At 34.7% G+C, this 15,411-nt stretch overlaps 1 protein-coding gene across 1 annotated transcript in view; it reads right to left on the bottom strand.

The window, feature by feature from the left end:
- FRMD3 (FERM domain containing 3) overlaps positions 1-15,191 on the bottom strand; it is a 431,322-nt gene extending 416,131 nt beyond the window's left edge. Inside the window, exon 1 of the mRNA XM_053702458.1 lies at positions 14,822-15,191. Within this exon, the coding sequence (XP_053558433.1) occupies positions 14,822-14,962 (141 nt within the window). The 5' untranslated portion in view covers positions 14,963-15,191. The remainder of the gene's footprint in view (positions 1-14,821) is intronic.
- Positions 15,192-15,411: the final 220 nt, after the last annotated feature.

The raw sequence follows: 15,411 nt of genomic DNA, 5'->3' as shown, positions 1-15,411 counted from the left end.
GAGAGAGCTTCTGTGATTCTGATAGCACCTGCGTGGCCACGCAGGACTTGGTATGCAGACCTAGTGGACATGTCATCTGTTCCACCGTGGACTCTGCCAATGAGGCAGGACCTTCTAATCCAAGGTCCATTCAAGCATCCAAATCTAATTTCTCTGCGTCTGACTGCTTGGAGATTAAACGCCTGATTCTATCAAAGCGTGGTTTCTCTGAGTCGGTCATTGATACCCTGATTCGAACTAGAAAGCCTGTCTCCAGGAAAATCTATAATAAGATATGGCGCAAATATCTTTATTTGTGTGAATTCAAGGGTTACTCATGGAGTACGATTAGGATTCCTAGAATATTGTCTTTTCTCCAAGAAGGATTGGAGAAGGGATTATCAGCTAGTTCCTTAAAAGAACAGATATCTGCTTTGTCTATTCTTTTACACAAGCGTCTGGCAGATGTTCCAGACGTTCAGGCGTTTAGTCAGGCTTTAGTTAGAATCAAGCCTGTGTTTAAACCTGTTGCTCCGCCATGGAGTTTAAATTTAGTTCTTAAAGTTCTTCAAGGGGTTCCGTTTGAACCTATGCATTCCATAGATATTAAGTTTCTATCTTGGAAAGTTCTGTTTTTAATAGCTATCTCTTCGGCTCAAAGAGTTTCTGAATTATCTGCTTTACAGTGTGACTCACCTTCTCTTGTTTTCCATGCAGATAAGGTGATTTTGCGTACCAAACCTGGATTCCTTCCTAAGGTTGTTTCTAATAGGAATATCAATCAGGAAATTGTTGTTCCTTCGCTGTGTCGTAATCCTTCTTCAAAGAAGGAACGTCTGTTGCACAATCTTGATGTGGTTCGTGCTTTAAAGTTCTACTTATAAGCAACCAAAGATTTCCGTCAAACATCTTCATTGTTTGTTGTTTATTCTGGTAAGCGGAGAGGTCAAAAGGCTACGGCTACCTCTCTTTCTTTTTGGTTGAAAAGCATCATCTGTTTGGCTTATGAAACTGCTGGCCAGCAGCCTCCTGAAAGGATTACTGCTCATTCTACTAGAGCAGTGGCTTACACATGGGCTTTAAAAAATGAGGCTTCTGTTGATCAGATTTGTAAGGCGGCGACTTGGTCTTTGCTTCATACTTTTTCCAAATTCGATACTTTTGCTTCTTCGGAGGCTATTTTTGGGAGAAATGTTCTACAAGCAGGGGTGCCTTCCGTTTAAGGTACCTGTCTTGTCCCTCCCTTCATCCGTGTCCTAAAGCTTTGGTATTGGTATCCCACAAGTATGGATGAATCCGTGGACTTGATACATCTTGCAAGAGAAAACAGAATTTATGCTTACCTGATAAATTTCTTTCTCTTGCGATGTATCGAGTCCATGGCCCGCCCTGTCTATTTAAGACAGGTAGTATATTTTTATTTAAAAAACTTCAGTCACCTCTGCACCCTATAGTTTCTCCTTTTTCTTCCTAGCCTTCGGTCGAATGACTGGGGGGTGGAGCTAAGGGAGGAGCTATATAGACAGCTCTGCTGTGGGTGCTCTCTTTGCCACTTCCTGTAAGGAAGGAGAATATCCCACAAGTATGGATGAATCCGTGGACTTGATACATCGCAAGAGAAAGAAATTTATCAGGTAAGCATAAATTCTGTTTTTGTAGGAGCTGATTAAAGTACTATAGAGTACTATAGAGAGTTCAGCTACAAAGTTTAGTCTCAATGCTCTCTTACCCCTGGCCTTTGTTTGAACACTGTTTTTACAACCAGTGCTCTAGTAAGGGCTGGTGGTGAGCTGGGTCTCTCCTGATTTAAAAGAACTTTAAACTGGAATATATTTTCCATTAACGTAGTTTTGATATGAAGTACACTGATGGAACATATAAAACTTACTCAAAAATAACATGTATTATGCATTACAAAACTGAAAGTGCATTGCTTTTTGGCCTTGAATCTTAAATGTAAAAAAATGCCTCAAGTACTAATATAGCAATTCAAACAAAAAAAAAAAATCAGCAACACTTGAAACCCTAAAGTAGGTTACATAACAAACCACCTTGCTGATATAATAAATATGAAAGCTTTTATCCAACTATGTAGTTCAAACATGCAAAACCCCAGCTATTTGCATGGAAAAAAAAAAGTACACAAAAAATGTCATTCATAACAAAACTCATAAATTAAATTATTTTTTTTAGAGTACTAAAGCTGCACTTATCTCTTTATGGGGGTATAAAAGCCAATGTTCTTGTCCAATTAAGCAGGAAAATCCATTACTAAACGCATCAAAAATGAAGGCGCTGTACTATGCGCTTTGTCCGTAATCAAGAATGTCTACTAAACAGTCATTAACCCTATAACTGCTGAGCCATTTCCACCCCTATGCTAAGCTGTTTTGCAGTTTTAGATGCTGCATTTAGACCCTACTGTAGGCCATTTTTCAGTGAGAACCTCACACATATTATAAATCTTTTTTCTTTTCAAGAGACCACCCAGATTGGAACTATACCATTATTTTATTTATATATCATGTTGTGTAAGAAACCTGCAACAAAAAGTGTGAAAAAAATTAATTTAAATTTTAATAAACAAAGTTATAAACAATAGTGTATAGTAAATATAAAGGGGTTATCCACATATAAATAAGGGTCTTTTGGGATAGTTATGTAACTTTGGTCTGTAAATAGGGGCTCTGATGACCTTCTGTGGAAATAAATGTATTCATGCCAGGTGATCACTATTATCACAGTGATCACCATGGCTACTAAAACTTATATAGGGGCTTTTTTAAAGAAGGCTTAGGGGCTCTAAAATAAGGGGTCTTGGGGGTCTCTAGGTCTTTTTGATGGCATGTTAGAGGGGGTTAGACGATATGTTGTGCTTAAAACATGTGTGTACTTTTGATTTTTTTTTTCCAAGTGTTAATACTTAAACCCACATAGTTTAAAAGAGCATGAAATGACGTTTCAAACGGTGGGTCTTGGAGGTTTCTAGGACTTAAAGGGGCTACTGCAACATTTTTATTATTTTTAAAATAGATAATCCCTTTATTATCCATTCCCCAGTTTTGCATAACCAACACAGTTATAATAATATATGTTTTACCTCTGTGATTACCTTGTATCTAAGCCTCTGCAAACTGCATCCTTATCTCAGTGCTATTTAGAGACTTGCATTTTTAGCTAATCAGTGCTAACTCATGAATAACTTCACGGGATAGAGCATGTTGTTATTTATGTAGCACATATGAACGAGCAGTGTCTTACTGTGAAAAACTATAAAAATGCCCTTGATAAAAGGTGGCCTGCAGGGGCTTAGAATCAGGCAGAAAGTTAGAGGTTTAAAAAGGTAATACAGTTTATTAAAGGAGTAGAAAGATCCAAATTTAAATGTGTATGGAACTATGGGTGTGTTTCTATGTCAAATAGAAATATTTTTGCACTGTGCTTCCATTATCAAAAATGCTTCCAGTAAAAGTGGTTACCGATTTTCTGCGGCATACGCACATATCCTGTGAGAGCCTGTGCACCGGTATTTAAGAATCACACCTTCTCACAGAGTCAGTGGTAGCTTGTATGACAACAATTATGTCTTCACAGAAGCAATACATCATAATCAGCTCTCTGAGCTTGAATTCTGGTGAACAGGTCCTCACAGGATACGTGAGTATGCTGCAGAAAAACAGTAATACCTTTTAAATAGAAGCATTTCTGGTTATGGAATTATATTGCTATAATGCACATTTCAATTTTGACCTTTCTATCCCTTTAATATAACAATGTTGGTTGTGCAAAGCTGGGGTATGAGTAATAAAAGGTGTTATCTAGCTTTTTAAACTATATAAATGTTGGTGTAGACTGTCCCTTTAAGGGAGCTAGGATGAACACCGACCCCTCTATCCGCTCCCTTAAAGGGACATAAAACAGTATGAACTAACATAAGTTTCTAAATATATAATGCAGCCAAGTTTTGTTTGCAGCAAGCTCTCCCCAGGGCATTTCCAAATATGGAAGGTGCTATTCAGGCCATAGCTTCTGCAGAATGCACTCATGCACGCGCATGGTAGGAGGCAGAGTTACATGACACCTGCCTAAAGCAGTGCACAGTAAAATGCTGAAGCTTTCACAAAGCATATGACATTATCCCCATGGAAACTAGCAAGCCTCTTGGCAACAAACAATAGCAGTACCTGGTGCCCCTCCCCAACCCCCCCCCCCCCTTGCTTGCATAAGTAATTATCCTCACATGCACACTTTGTTATATGATAGCACAAGGTTTGGACTAGGACACTGATAAGGGGGTGGAGCAGGCTTCACTTGGCAACGTTAAAATGCAAGTAATTATGCAGATTTTTGGAAACATTATTAAAATACTTATAAGCTTTTTTTTTTTTACACTTTTTCCCCCCACACTGTTTTACCTCAGTTGACCCTTTTATAATATGCATATGAAAGATCGCTATTTAAATGGACAGAAAAGTCAAAATTAAACTTTCATGATTCAGATACAGCATGTAATTTAAAAAAAAAAAAAAAAAAAAAAAAAAAAAAAAAATTTATAATTTATATCTATTATCAAATTTACTTTGTACTCTTAGTATTCATTGTTGAAAAGTATGTGCAGGTCGGCTAATAGGTGCTCAGGAGCGTGAATGTGTTTTCAGTACTTTATGTTCTGCTGCTATAGTATACTAGATAAGTACACATTCCTGAGCTCCCATTGAGTATACCTTAATTTACTCTTCAGCAAAAGATACCAAGAGAATAAAACAAATTTGATAATGGAAGTAAATTAGAAAGTTTAAAATAACATGTTCTAACTGAATAATGAAAGTTTAATTTTCACTTTACTGTTGTTAAAATTGATTTTGAAAATATCAAAAAAATAACGTGTTTGTGAAGACTGAGAAACACTGACCACTAGCTCATAGGGAAAACTCAAATGGCTGTACTGATGGAGAGTGGAAAACCCCATAACAGAAAAACCATAAATATTCTGAACAAGAGCACCCATAAAAAAAAACAATGGTAGATTTTACTCTTATTCTATTAGATGTATTCAAGGACAAGAACTCTTATAAAATGGATATGCCATATTTCCTATAGGCGTTCTGGGACAAAGAGGTGAGGGCCTTGTGAGAGGTGGCCCAACAGTGTGTATTGGGCAGAGCCATTGAAGGGATATAAAACCCAGATTTTTTATTTCATTCATTCACTATTAGGAGATAGCTGCTGATTGGTGGCTGTAAATGTATGCCTCTTGTCATTGATTCACCTGATGCACTCAGTTAACAAAGTGTACCAAGAAAACACAGAAAATTTGATAACAGAAGTAAATATAGACTTTGCAGTAGACACAGAATTTAACTAAGATTAAGAACTTTCCAGCGCATACAAATTAATATTTCAGAACGCTCTGATTACTATCTGAATACTGTCCAAAAAAAAATATAGCTCCATGAACCAACTCTATGAATGACAAATTAATCTTCAGAACCGAAAAAAAAAAACCACCTCCCATTTCCCACCCACTGCTTTTAATCTGTATTTACATTTAATTTACAGCTGACAGTGCCAGGGAAATTAAGTACACATTTAGGGCTAGATTATGAGTGGAGCGATAAAAGTACGTTTTTTTTTTTGCGTGCTTCGGGTACTGCGCATATTACAAGTTGAAAGTAAAAGCTTTTTGTTTGTGCGCTAAGCCGACACGCATTAACGTATTCCCTCATAGAAGTCAATGGAGAGGGAAAAAATAAAAACACCCTACTCGTGCTTTTCTCAAGTGCACTAACCCAACATGAAAATATGAATATTTTACATTCCAGTGTTCTCCACATAGAATATGTTCTATTTATTCTTAAATAAATATTGACATATATCTGTTTTTTTGTTGTAAAATATATATATATATATATATATACACACACACACACACACACACACTTAGAACATATTCCCCTATGTGAAGAACATTGGAATGTTAAATATTTACAGTAAATACACAGCACACTTTATTAAATATGAATATTGTATAAAATGATTTTTCATGTTTCAGCTACTTGACTACAAAGGGCTCCAATGCACTTATATAGATATATGTATAAATATGTATTTATGCGTTTATCACATATAAATACATATGTATACACATATATATATATATATATATATATATATATATATATATATATATATACATACACACACACACTTATTTAGACATGTATGTACTGAGACCTGAGACCACATATCTTTGAGCCCTTTTACCTTTTTTATGCATGTTTTTTATCAGATAGTGTTATTATCAGTGTAACTGTTTATAAATGTATTCTTGATGTGTTTTGTGCAACTTTTTATTTGAGCATAGGAGTAAACCAGAGCTCTGAGGTCGTGCTATCCTGCCTGTGCGTTAAATTCAATTGTGCTTGAGCAAACGCATTTACTTTGAACTTGTAATATGCATGCTTCTTCAGACGCACAAACACCCCCTATAAACTCTGTATCGCTCGCACGCAACAGTTAATGCGCCATTTATAATCTAGCCCTTAATGTTTCTCCTTTGCTTTATTAACCATTTGTTCTGATGCACTTTACTTCACACTATTACAAGCTATCAGAGAGTCACCTGAATTAAATAGGAGAGACTTTTAGATTACAACTATTTAAAAAAAAAAGAAGAAGAAGAAGAAGAAGAAGAAGTAGCCCAAACAATTCTGGATCATATTTAAACACCCATGGAGAGCTTTTGAAAATGTGAGTTGCTTTCTCCTCAATATTTTAGAATAGTTTTACATCCAATCTGAAATCTAGTGTAAAAATATAAATCAGAAACTCCAATATTTATTAAAGGGATAGTTTAATGGAAACATGACATTCTCTTATTCATTATAGCATATCATTTTAGTATTATGTATTACTGTCCCTAGCTATCTATGGGGTTAATCATGACCTATCATCTGATAATTATAGACATGCTGCAGATGAGCCTTTTCATGTCAATCTGATCCCAATCAGCTATTTTCACTGTTTATTGGCAGCACTTTTTACATTATAGTATGTCCTGTTTTCCTGGCCACAAGTTAATTTATTTTATTTATTTATTTATAAAAATATTTTACCATGAAGGATACATTGAGATTTCTCTCGTTTTCAAGTATGTCCTGGGATCACAAAACATTGCAATTGATACAATAGGGTACAATAAAATACAAAAACAATATTAATACACAATATATGCAAAAATGTAACATAGAACTGGTAGGAAATATATAATCAACCATGACAGGTGCATTCTATTTTGAGATATATAGAGAGGGATCTCTTAAACGATATTAAGAGAGTATTAAGTTAAAGGGACATGAAACCGTGCTCCTTTAATAAAAACAAATATGTGAAAGTAAACATAAAAAGAAACAAACTGTGTAAGTACACAGCAAATAACTTGGTTTCTTGCAAAATGAGCAGTTAGAAACTCCCTGTTTACCTAGTATTCACTTAATACCAAACCAGCTCATGTTACTCTAGAAGTTGTACGACATTAAGCTATAAATGCCTTCCTGCAATGTCCCCAGCCTCCTTGTAGGGCTGTGACAGAAAGTAATAGACACTGATTTCTATTACATTACGTATAACCCACTGCTTAGTGCTTGTTTTATTACAACAATTAAACAGACAGTTTCATATCCCTTTAAATTATTGATACTTACACACATTTTTCACTTATCAAATTCAACAGATAAAAGGATTTCCTAAACTCCAGACAACACATTTTCACTTATTTCCCAGTACCCCAAAAAGTTGTTGAATGTAACTGAGCATGAGAAAAACACACTGACATTACCCCCGCCCTGCTTAATGATGTTAGGGAGCAACTTCACCAACCAGATGCAAATTCTCAATTTATTATAGTTAAAAAATAATGATAATTTTTATTAGCGTAAAAGTACTTAACAAAAGTAATACCCTTACAAACACACATGCTGACTATGGACCAGATTACAAGTGGAGTGTTAATTTAAAGCTCCTGCTCGATCTTTAACTGCGCTAGAAGTAAACTTTTTGCATGTGTCAGGTTGCGCTTGTATTACAAGTTGAAAGTAAACTGTTTTAGCACAAGCGCTAACCTGACTCACTTTAAAAATTAGAATATTGAGCGCGATAAGTGCGCTAACGTGACATTAAAATATGAATAGTTCACATTCCAATGTTCTCCACATTGCAGAATATATTCTATTTATTCATTAATATATATTTCTACATAAATCTGATGGTATTTTGGTACTATATATTATTAAATATGAATATTAAAACAATATACGATTGTGATTGCCTATTCAGTCGGGCAGAACTATGCTCACCTTAAAAAACTTATCCCAACGGTTTTGTGTACAATTAGATCAACAAAATAGGTGGCGCAAGTTAATGCTGTTCTGACTAATAATGGTGTAGATGTATATAAAGTTCCCTGTGTGTCTGATAATGTTCTCACCATACATAGGCTGTGTTTAAATTAAAAGATAAGTGATGTCTCTCCAGGACAATAAAGCTTCCAGATTCAAGTTCTATAATACAAATAGATATATATTTATTGGATAAAAGATTCTTGTATGTATGTGAGATCAAAAATGACTATCTATTCACATGTAGTGATCTGTTGACAATGTAAAACATTTGATATAATACAATAGTACAATAGTAAAAACACTGGTGTTGTTTCATAAACAAAAAGCTATAAAAACTCAGATTGAGATAATATAAACAAGAAGGTATACTTAGAAGATAAAACCAAAATATAAACAGAGGGGACTCATATACCTCTAAGCGTATGACTAGCAAAAAACATATGTAAATGCATAAATGAATATATGAACCATGTGTCTGGTATCCGTTAAATCAGTATATATATATATATATATATATATATATATATATATATACACACTTCACAGGTATTCAAGGGTTAAAGGATTCCAAAACTTTGCTTTTTTTACTCCACTTAACTACCTAAAATCGATTAACAATAACTTAAGGATTAAAACTTACCTGATTCGAATATTAAACGAGTATTTCTTGCGTTAGAAAAGTACTTACAAAATCCTTGAAATCGCGTCACCCAAGCCAAACCCCCTTTCTCAGTGTCTAAATTAGAATACAGTCAGTCCAATCGCTATGTTCTAGCATGCATATCATTATCCCAAGGATTCGTCATCGCGCGCATGCGCAAATTATTCCGCCGTTTATCGCATGCGTATATTGGCTATTTGAATACAATCGCCATTACAATCATCTACTGGCATAACGCATGCGCATTAAAAAAAGTATATCCATTACATCGGTATTCGTTCCAATTGTGTATAAGTCTGTTTTACGATAACAGCTTGATATAGGACCTATATTTTCTTATCTCTAGCCCTAATTTATGGATGTGTTTTGCATGTCTCTTCTCCACCCACGAACTCGATAAGCAAGCTATTGTTTGCAATTTTATTTCATTCATAATATCTTGTAAAAGTCTTCAAAAATAAACTTTATCTTTTCGTTACTTCAAGGTGAACTCATTTTGATAACAGTGAACATACAATATTCCCCATTGCACTGATTAGTTTACTTGCAAGTGAAAATTAACATAATAATGTGTTTTGTTGCATTATATATGAATTTGATTCATAATATATTGTAAACGGATGAAAAAAAAAAAAATCTTATCTGCTCACTTTTTCAAGGAGAACTCTTTATGATAACCGCGACTATGCAATTATACGTGATATGAATACTTTTCTTTAAAATCAAAATTACAATACTGATTTTATTTCTAAGTATATCACTTTCGTTCCGAATATATAGTATAACATGTTAGAAAAATAAAAATTTTAAATGCTCGTTTTTTACAGGGGAACCCATCTTGATAACCGTGACTATCTAAGTGTCATTGGTATTGACATTTCTATACGTGATTGACTGAAATTTCAACATAGATTGAATCTTAAAATTAGTTTGAATATGAGTTTCATTCATCAAATCTTTTATGCATGTATAAATATTAAGTTTAAATGCTTGTTACTTCCAGGGGAATTAATTTCAAGTAGCGTCGCTATGTATTACTCATCTAGATATGTAGTGGTATTCAGAATATGTTCAATATATAATATCCAATTGCAAATATATGTTTTTAACATAGGTATTAAATGCGTAATATATTGTATATATGCTCGTTATTACTAAGGGTATTATAGCAGCTAAGCGCGCACATCTTACCTGCTCGAGAACGCTGGAACATCTGTGAAGAGAAAGCTCGATTACGGCGGTCTGCAGCTCAAAAGGATAGTGACGTTTTTGATGACGCATGAAAAATAAAGCGCATGCGCAGTACGGCGGATTACGGCCATATTGTTAACGCAGGTTATCAGGGACTATTGGTTACGGACATCGAAACTAGTAAGTGTGGGTTTGGAAATCTATTAAATTTGTGATAAGAATATACAGAAAACAATACATATTTCATAATTGAAGCATATTGTCAATATGATTATTACATATGTTTTATTCGTTTGAAAGGAACTTTATTGCAAGGTTTAGTGTCCCTTTAAAATATTACACAGTTCCTTATTGCTTCATGTTCTGGCAAACATGGGGTGGCTATCCTTCCGTCAAAAAATATATTGAAGCAAATGTATATTGAAACAAATGTGGCAAAATGTGGCCAATAATATGTAGCTGTAGTGTTAGTTCTTAGATTTCAGCGTCTCTGTTATTTAACCAGAGGTAAGTTACATACGGTTTCTTGCTGGGTGTGGGGATTCCTTCCTTCAAACAGTGCACTGTTGACGTCTTCCTTCTGCTATACAGAAAAAGCCGGTGGAGTACTAAGTCCCTTAGCCTCCGTTTACCAGCGGTGTTGGTAATTGTCTCCTTGAATTTGCCGCTTGCCCAGTAACGGGCCTTGATGGTAGTTTCGTGAGCTCCGGTCACAACTTGCTTCTGTCTTTGTGAGTGTATAACCCAGACCCGGTCTTTATTTTCACCGGTCTCCTCGCTGTTGTCACAGCTGACAAAGTTCTCCTCTGGAGCTGAGTTGTTTTGGCTCACTTCTTAATTCAAGTGATCAGGTTTCTACGCTTTTCGGCGTTCTGCCTTTCTCAACAGATCACTACATGTGAATAGATCGTCATTTTTGATCTCACATACATACAAGAATCTTTTATCCAATAAATATATATCTATTTGTATTATAGAACCCCCAAGGCAGAACATAGAGTGATCTGAGATGTCATCGCAGAAAATGCAGCATGTCTGCAGAAAGAACAGGAACTGTTAGCCTTTAACTTTTCAGCGCTGCTCCACATTAGACTGTTCTTTTTAAACAGAGCTGTTCTCTGGCTGCATTGTATAAGTTTTCCTTAACAGTGCATCCAGAGCAAAGTGCTGCTTGAATTCAACAATCAAATATGCAGTAGTGCTGCAAAACAGCAGTGCATTGATTGTACTCTGGCTCTGAGATTTTTGCAAGCTCGTTCCCTAGCTTTTTACAGTCTGCAAAGCTGTTTTTCTTTGAATGTAAGATGTTCGTATGAGCAATGCACCTTTTTATTACTACATGTCTATGTTAGACTAAGAGAAAAGGAAACAAATTAATTCAAGAGGCATTTTACAATTACTTTTTTTGTCTGCAGCTAATTTGCAATGCAATTTTCAACTACTACACTGGATTATACAACTTTAAATATTGCTTTATTCTCCAGTTAACCAACACATTGCAATTGATCTGGTGCTTTAGTGTAACTGACACATTTACAATTTTATTTTATTGAAAAATGAACTGCAGAAAAATATTCACTAAACAAATCTCATCGCAGAAAGTGAAAAAAACTTCTGTCTCTGGGTATAGAACTTGAATCTGGAAGCTTTATTGTCCTGGAGAGACATCACTTATCTTTTAATTTAAACACAGCCTATGTATGGTGAGAACATTATCAGACACACAGGGAACTTGATATACATCTACACCATTATTAGTCAGAACAGCATTAACTTGCGCCACCTATTTTGTTGATCTAAATATGAATATTGCCTAAATATGATTTTACATGTTTTCATCTACTTAAAGAACATGAAACTCAAAAGTTTTTTTTTTCCCGCGATTAAGATAGATCATACAATTTTAAACAAATTTCCAATTTACTTCTATTATCTAATCTGCTTCATGCTCTTGGTATTTTATGTTTAAGGAGTAGTAATGCACTACTGGGAGCTAACTAAAAGCCAATGACAAGAGGTATGTATGTGCTGCCACCAATCAGCAGCTTCTGAGCCTACCTAGGTATACTTTTCAACAAAGGATACAAACAGAATGAAACAAATTAGATAATAGAAATAAATTGGAAAGTTGTTTAAAATATTATGTTATGTCTAAATAATGAAAGAAAAAAAAAATTGGGTTTCATGTCTAACTGCAAAGGGTTCCAGTGCATTTATAGATATGTATACAATACATACTGTATGTATTTATATGTTTGTAAATACATATATACACAATATATATATATATATATATATATATATATATATATATATATATATATATATATATATATATATATATATACACACACACACACACGTAATTAGACATGTATATGTATGCATCTCAATGTTAAAGCTTTTTTTTTCTAAAACCTATGATCTCATATCTTTCAGTCCTTATAACTTTTTTGTGCAATATTTTGTAATAATTTTTATTAGATGATGCTATGAGTGTAACTGTACTTTGAAATGTATTTTTAAAGTGTTTTGTGACACGTTTTTTGTTTTGTGAAACAGTTAACCACAGCTCTGAGGATGCGCTAACCCGACGTGCGATAAGTTCAATTGCACTCAAGTGATCGCGTTTACTTTCAACTTGTAATACAAGCGAAAAACCAGATGTGTGCAAACACCTACGATAAACCCCGTATTGCTTGTGCGTAACTGTTAGCGCTCCACTCATAATCAGCATATAAACCTCTCTACAACATAATGTTGCTTTTGCTAAGAGCTAGTAACACAATATTTTGATTGTTAGTCATATGCACCTATATAAATATGTTTATCTTGCATAAACTAAAATAAAAGTGATCCTATTTGACAATGTATATGGAAGAAGAATTATTTTTCCAATATGTACCTTTTTGAGAGGACAGCCTAAAGTATTTAATGTAATAAATAGCTCAATGTAGCTTAATGTGCCAAACTGTTACCAAATGCCAATCAATTGCATCCCAATTAATAAGTTTCATAGCTTTTGGTTTCACACACTGCAAATAATTCATATTAAATTATTTTTGGGGAGCTTTAATGTGGTTTAACATTCAAAGATGAACACAAAAACAAATCAATTACAGACTTTTTCAACTCCAAATACCTCCCCAAACAATTTCAAACTTTTAGGTGAAACATATTTTGTAATACTAAAGTGTAAATAGGATCTTAATACTCCCCTCCCAAAAGCAAACACTTTTTTTTTATTTATTTTTTTTGTTTTGCAGCATGTGAAACCAAAACCCATAGCCTTTTATGACAGGCTTGGGCACAGAAAAACTTGGGTCATTGAAAGGTTTGAGACAACTGATTTACATTTGGACACTTTTTTTGCACATGAAGCTATTTTTATAATACACATTTTAGGATGTCACTTTTTGCAGGTAGATGAATGAGCACTGGTGTCATTATGATCCTTGGTCCTTTTACTTATGTATAAGTCATTGTTTCATATAGACAGAGGGTGGCGCAGGGATGAACATTCACGTGTAGGGAAGAATGTAAATAAAGCTATTTTATTGCTGTATTTCAAAACCAAGCAGTTTCTTCAAAGGCAAAAACATTATATAATAAAGTCTGTGACCAGATGGGCTTCTTCCACAATCATATGAATCCACTCGTTAGCTCTGCACAGAAAAGTCTCTATGAGTGAGAGGATATTGGATATATACTGGTTTTTTTTGCACCAGATATAAATTTAATGAGAGGATCTCAAATACAGCAAAGCAGGGCGAGGTCTCCTTATGGGATGAGTAGATCTGCCAATGTGACTATAGATGGCAAGGACTGAGGGATGCTTATGCACCACAACAACTCAATAATTAATAAATAAATCTCAAATAGATATTTATGATTAAATATGTGTGCTAAATAAATAAGTACTGTAGATCTGGTGACTGAAAGCTTTCAGAGCAGGACAAAACTATAAATTAATAATATGTACATGTATCATTTATTACTATACAGCCTTGAAAAGAATATAGTGGCACTTTAGAAATTATTATTAATAATATTAGTAGTAATAATAACAACAACAACAACAATATCTTGTACAATGCATATGAGTAACTTATTTTATATGAAGTATAATAATATTAATAAAAGCTCTGCAAAGTATAATAATAGTAATATAAAAAAAAAAAAAAATACCACAGTCATACTAATCTAGTGCACAACTTCAAAACTTTCCCATTCATGCATTATGCTGCACATTGCTGTAAATGCCATAGATGTCAGGTGTCTTTCATTACTTGTTTTTGGACACTAACACTTAGAACAGTTTCCTGACTTGTCTTATTTTAAAGCCACTTTCACTGCCAAGGATCAAAACATAGTTTCCAAGAGTGCAATGCATAAATAAAACAAGATCCAACAATCCACTACACAAAAGTGACAAGTCACCAGCTGCGAAATGATTCATAGTCAACTCTTATCCACTAACCATGTTTAATATTTATTTGGCAGACATTGAGCTTCTATGGGTCAGTTTATCTATACAGTAAATATAAAAAAATAAACAGCAATTGCTCTCACACACTGCCTGCTTCCTTACCTGAATATTGCATGAGATCTCCGAGTCGTCCAGCAGACGGATGGTGCATTTCATCTCCAAATTTAAAGATTTCATACTAGGAGTCCGTAAACGGATCATTTTCATAGTCCCCCTTTCCTTGGTGCAGTGACAACCAAACATGCACCTTCTTCTCTGGAGAAACCAGGAAAAAATGCTCTGATGAAGAAGGGACAAGGGCTGCTACCAGCAGTCAGCAAGATGCATGTCTCCCCCCTCTCTCTCCTCCTCCTGTTCTCCCCACCCTCCTGATGGTGGGGTCAGGGAAAGGGATAGCCTGTGCAACTGAATAGATGAGCTGCAGGGAAGCTCTTGTTTCCAGCTCAGCCTGATCCCCTTTATCTCCCGGGAGTGTGGGAGTGTTGCTGCTGTGAGAGCGAGGCTGGGTTTGCAGTCAGCTATGTGTATGTGTGTGTGAGGATGTTTGTCACCTCCCCAGCAGAAGAGGGAGTAGGCAGCAAAAATACTTCAATTTCTGTCATAAATTACATTTGCTTTCTATTTGGTACTGGTGGGTGTTTTTTATTTTCCTTACTGTAAAATAAAATTAAAATCCAAAACAAAAATAAAAT

This window comes from Bombina bombina, chromosome 2 (genome assembly GCF_027579735.1).
Source record: "Bombina bombina isolate aBomBom1 chromosome 2, aBomBom1.pri, whole genome shotgun sequence".
In the NCBI taxonomy this organism is placed as follows: Eukaryota; Metazoa; Chordata; class Amphibia; order Anura; family Bombinatoridae; genus Bombina; species Bombina bombina.
This window is presented reverse-complemented; position numbering and strand designations above follow the sequence as displayed.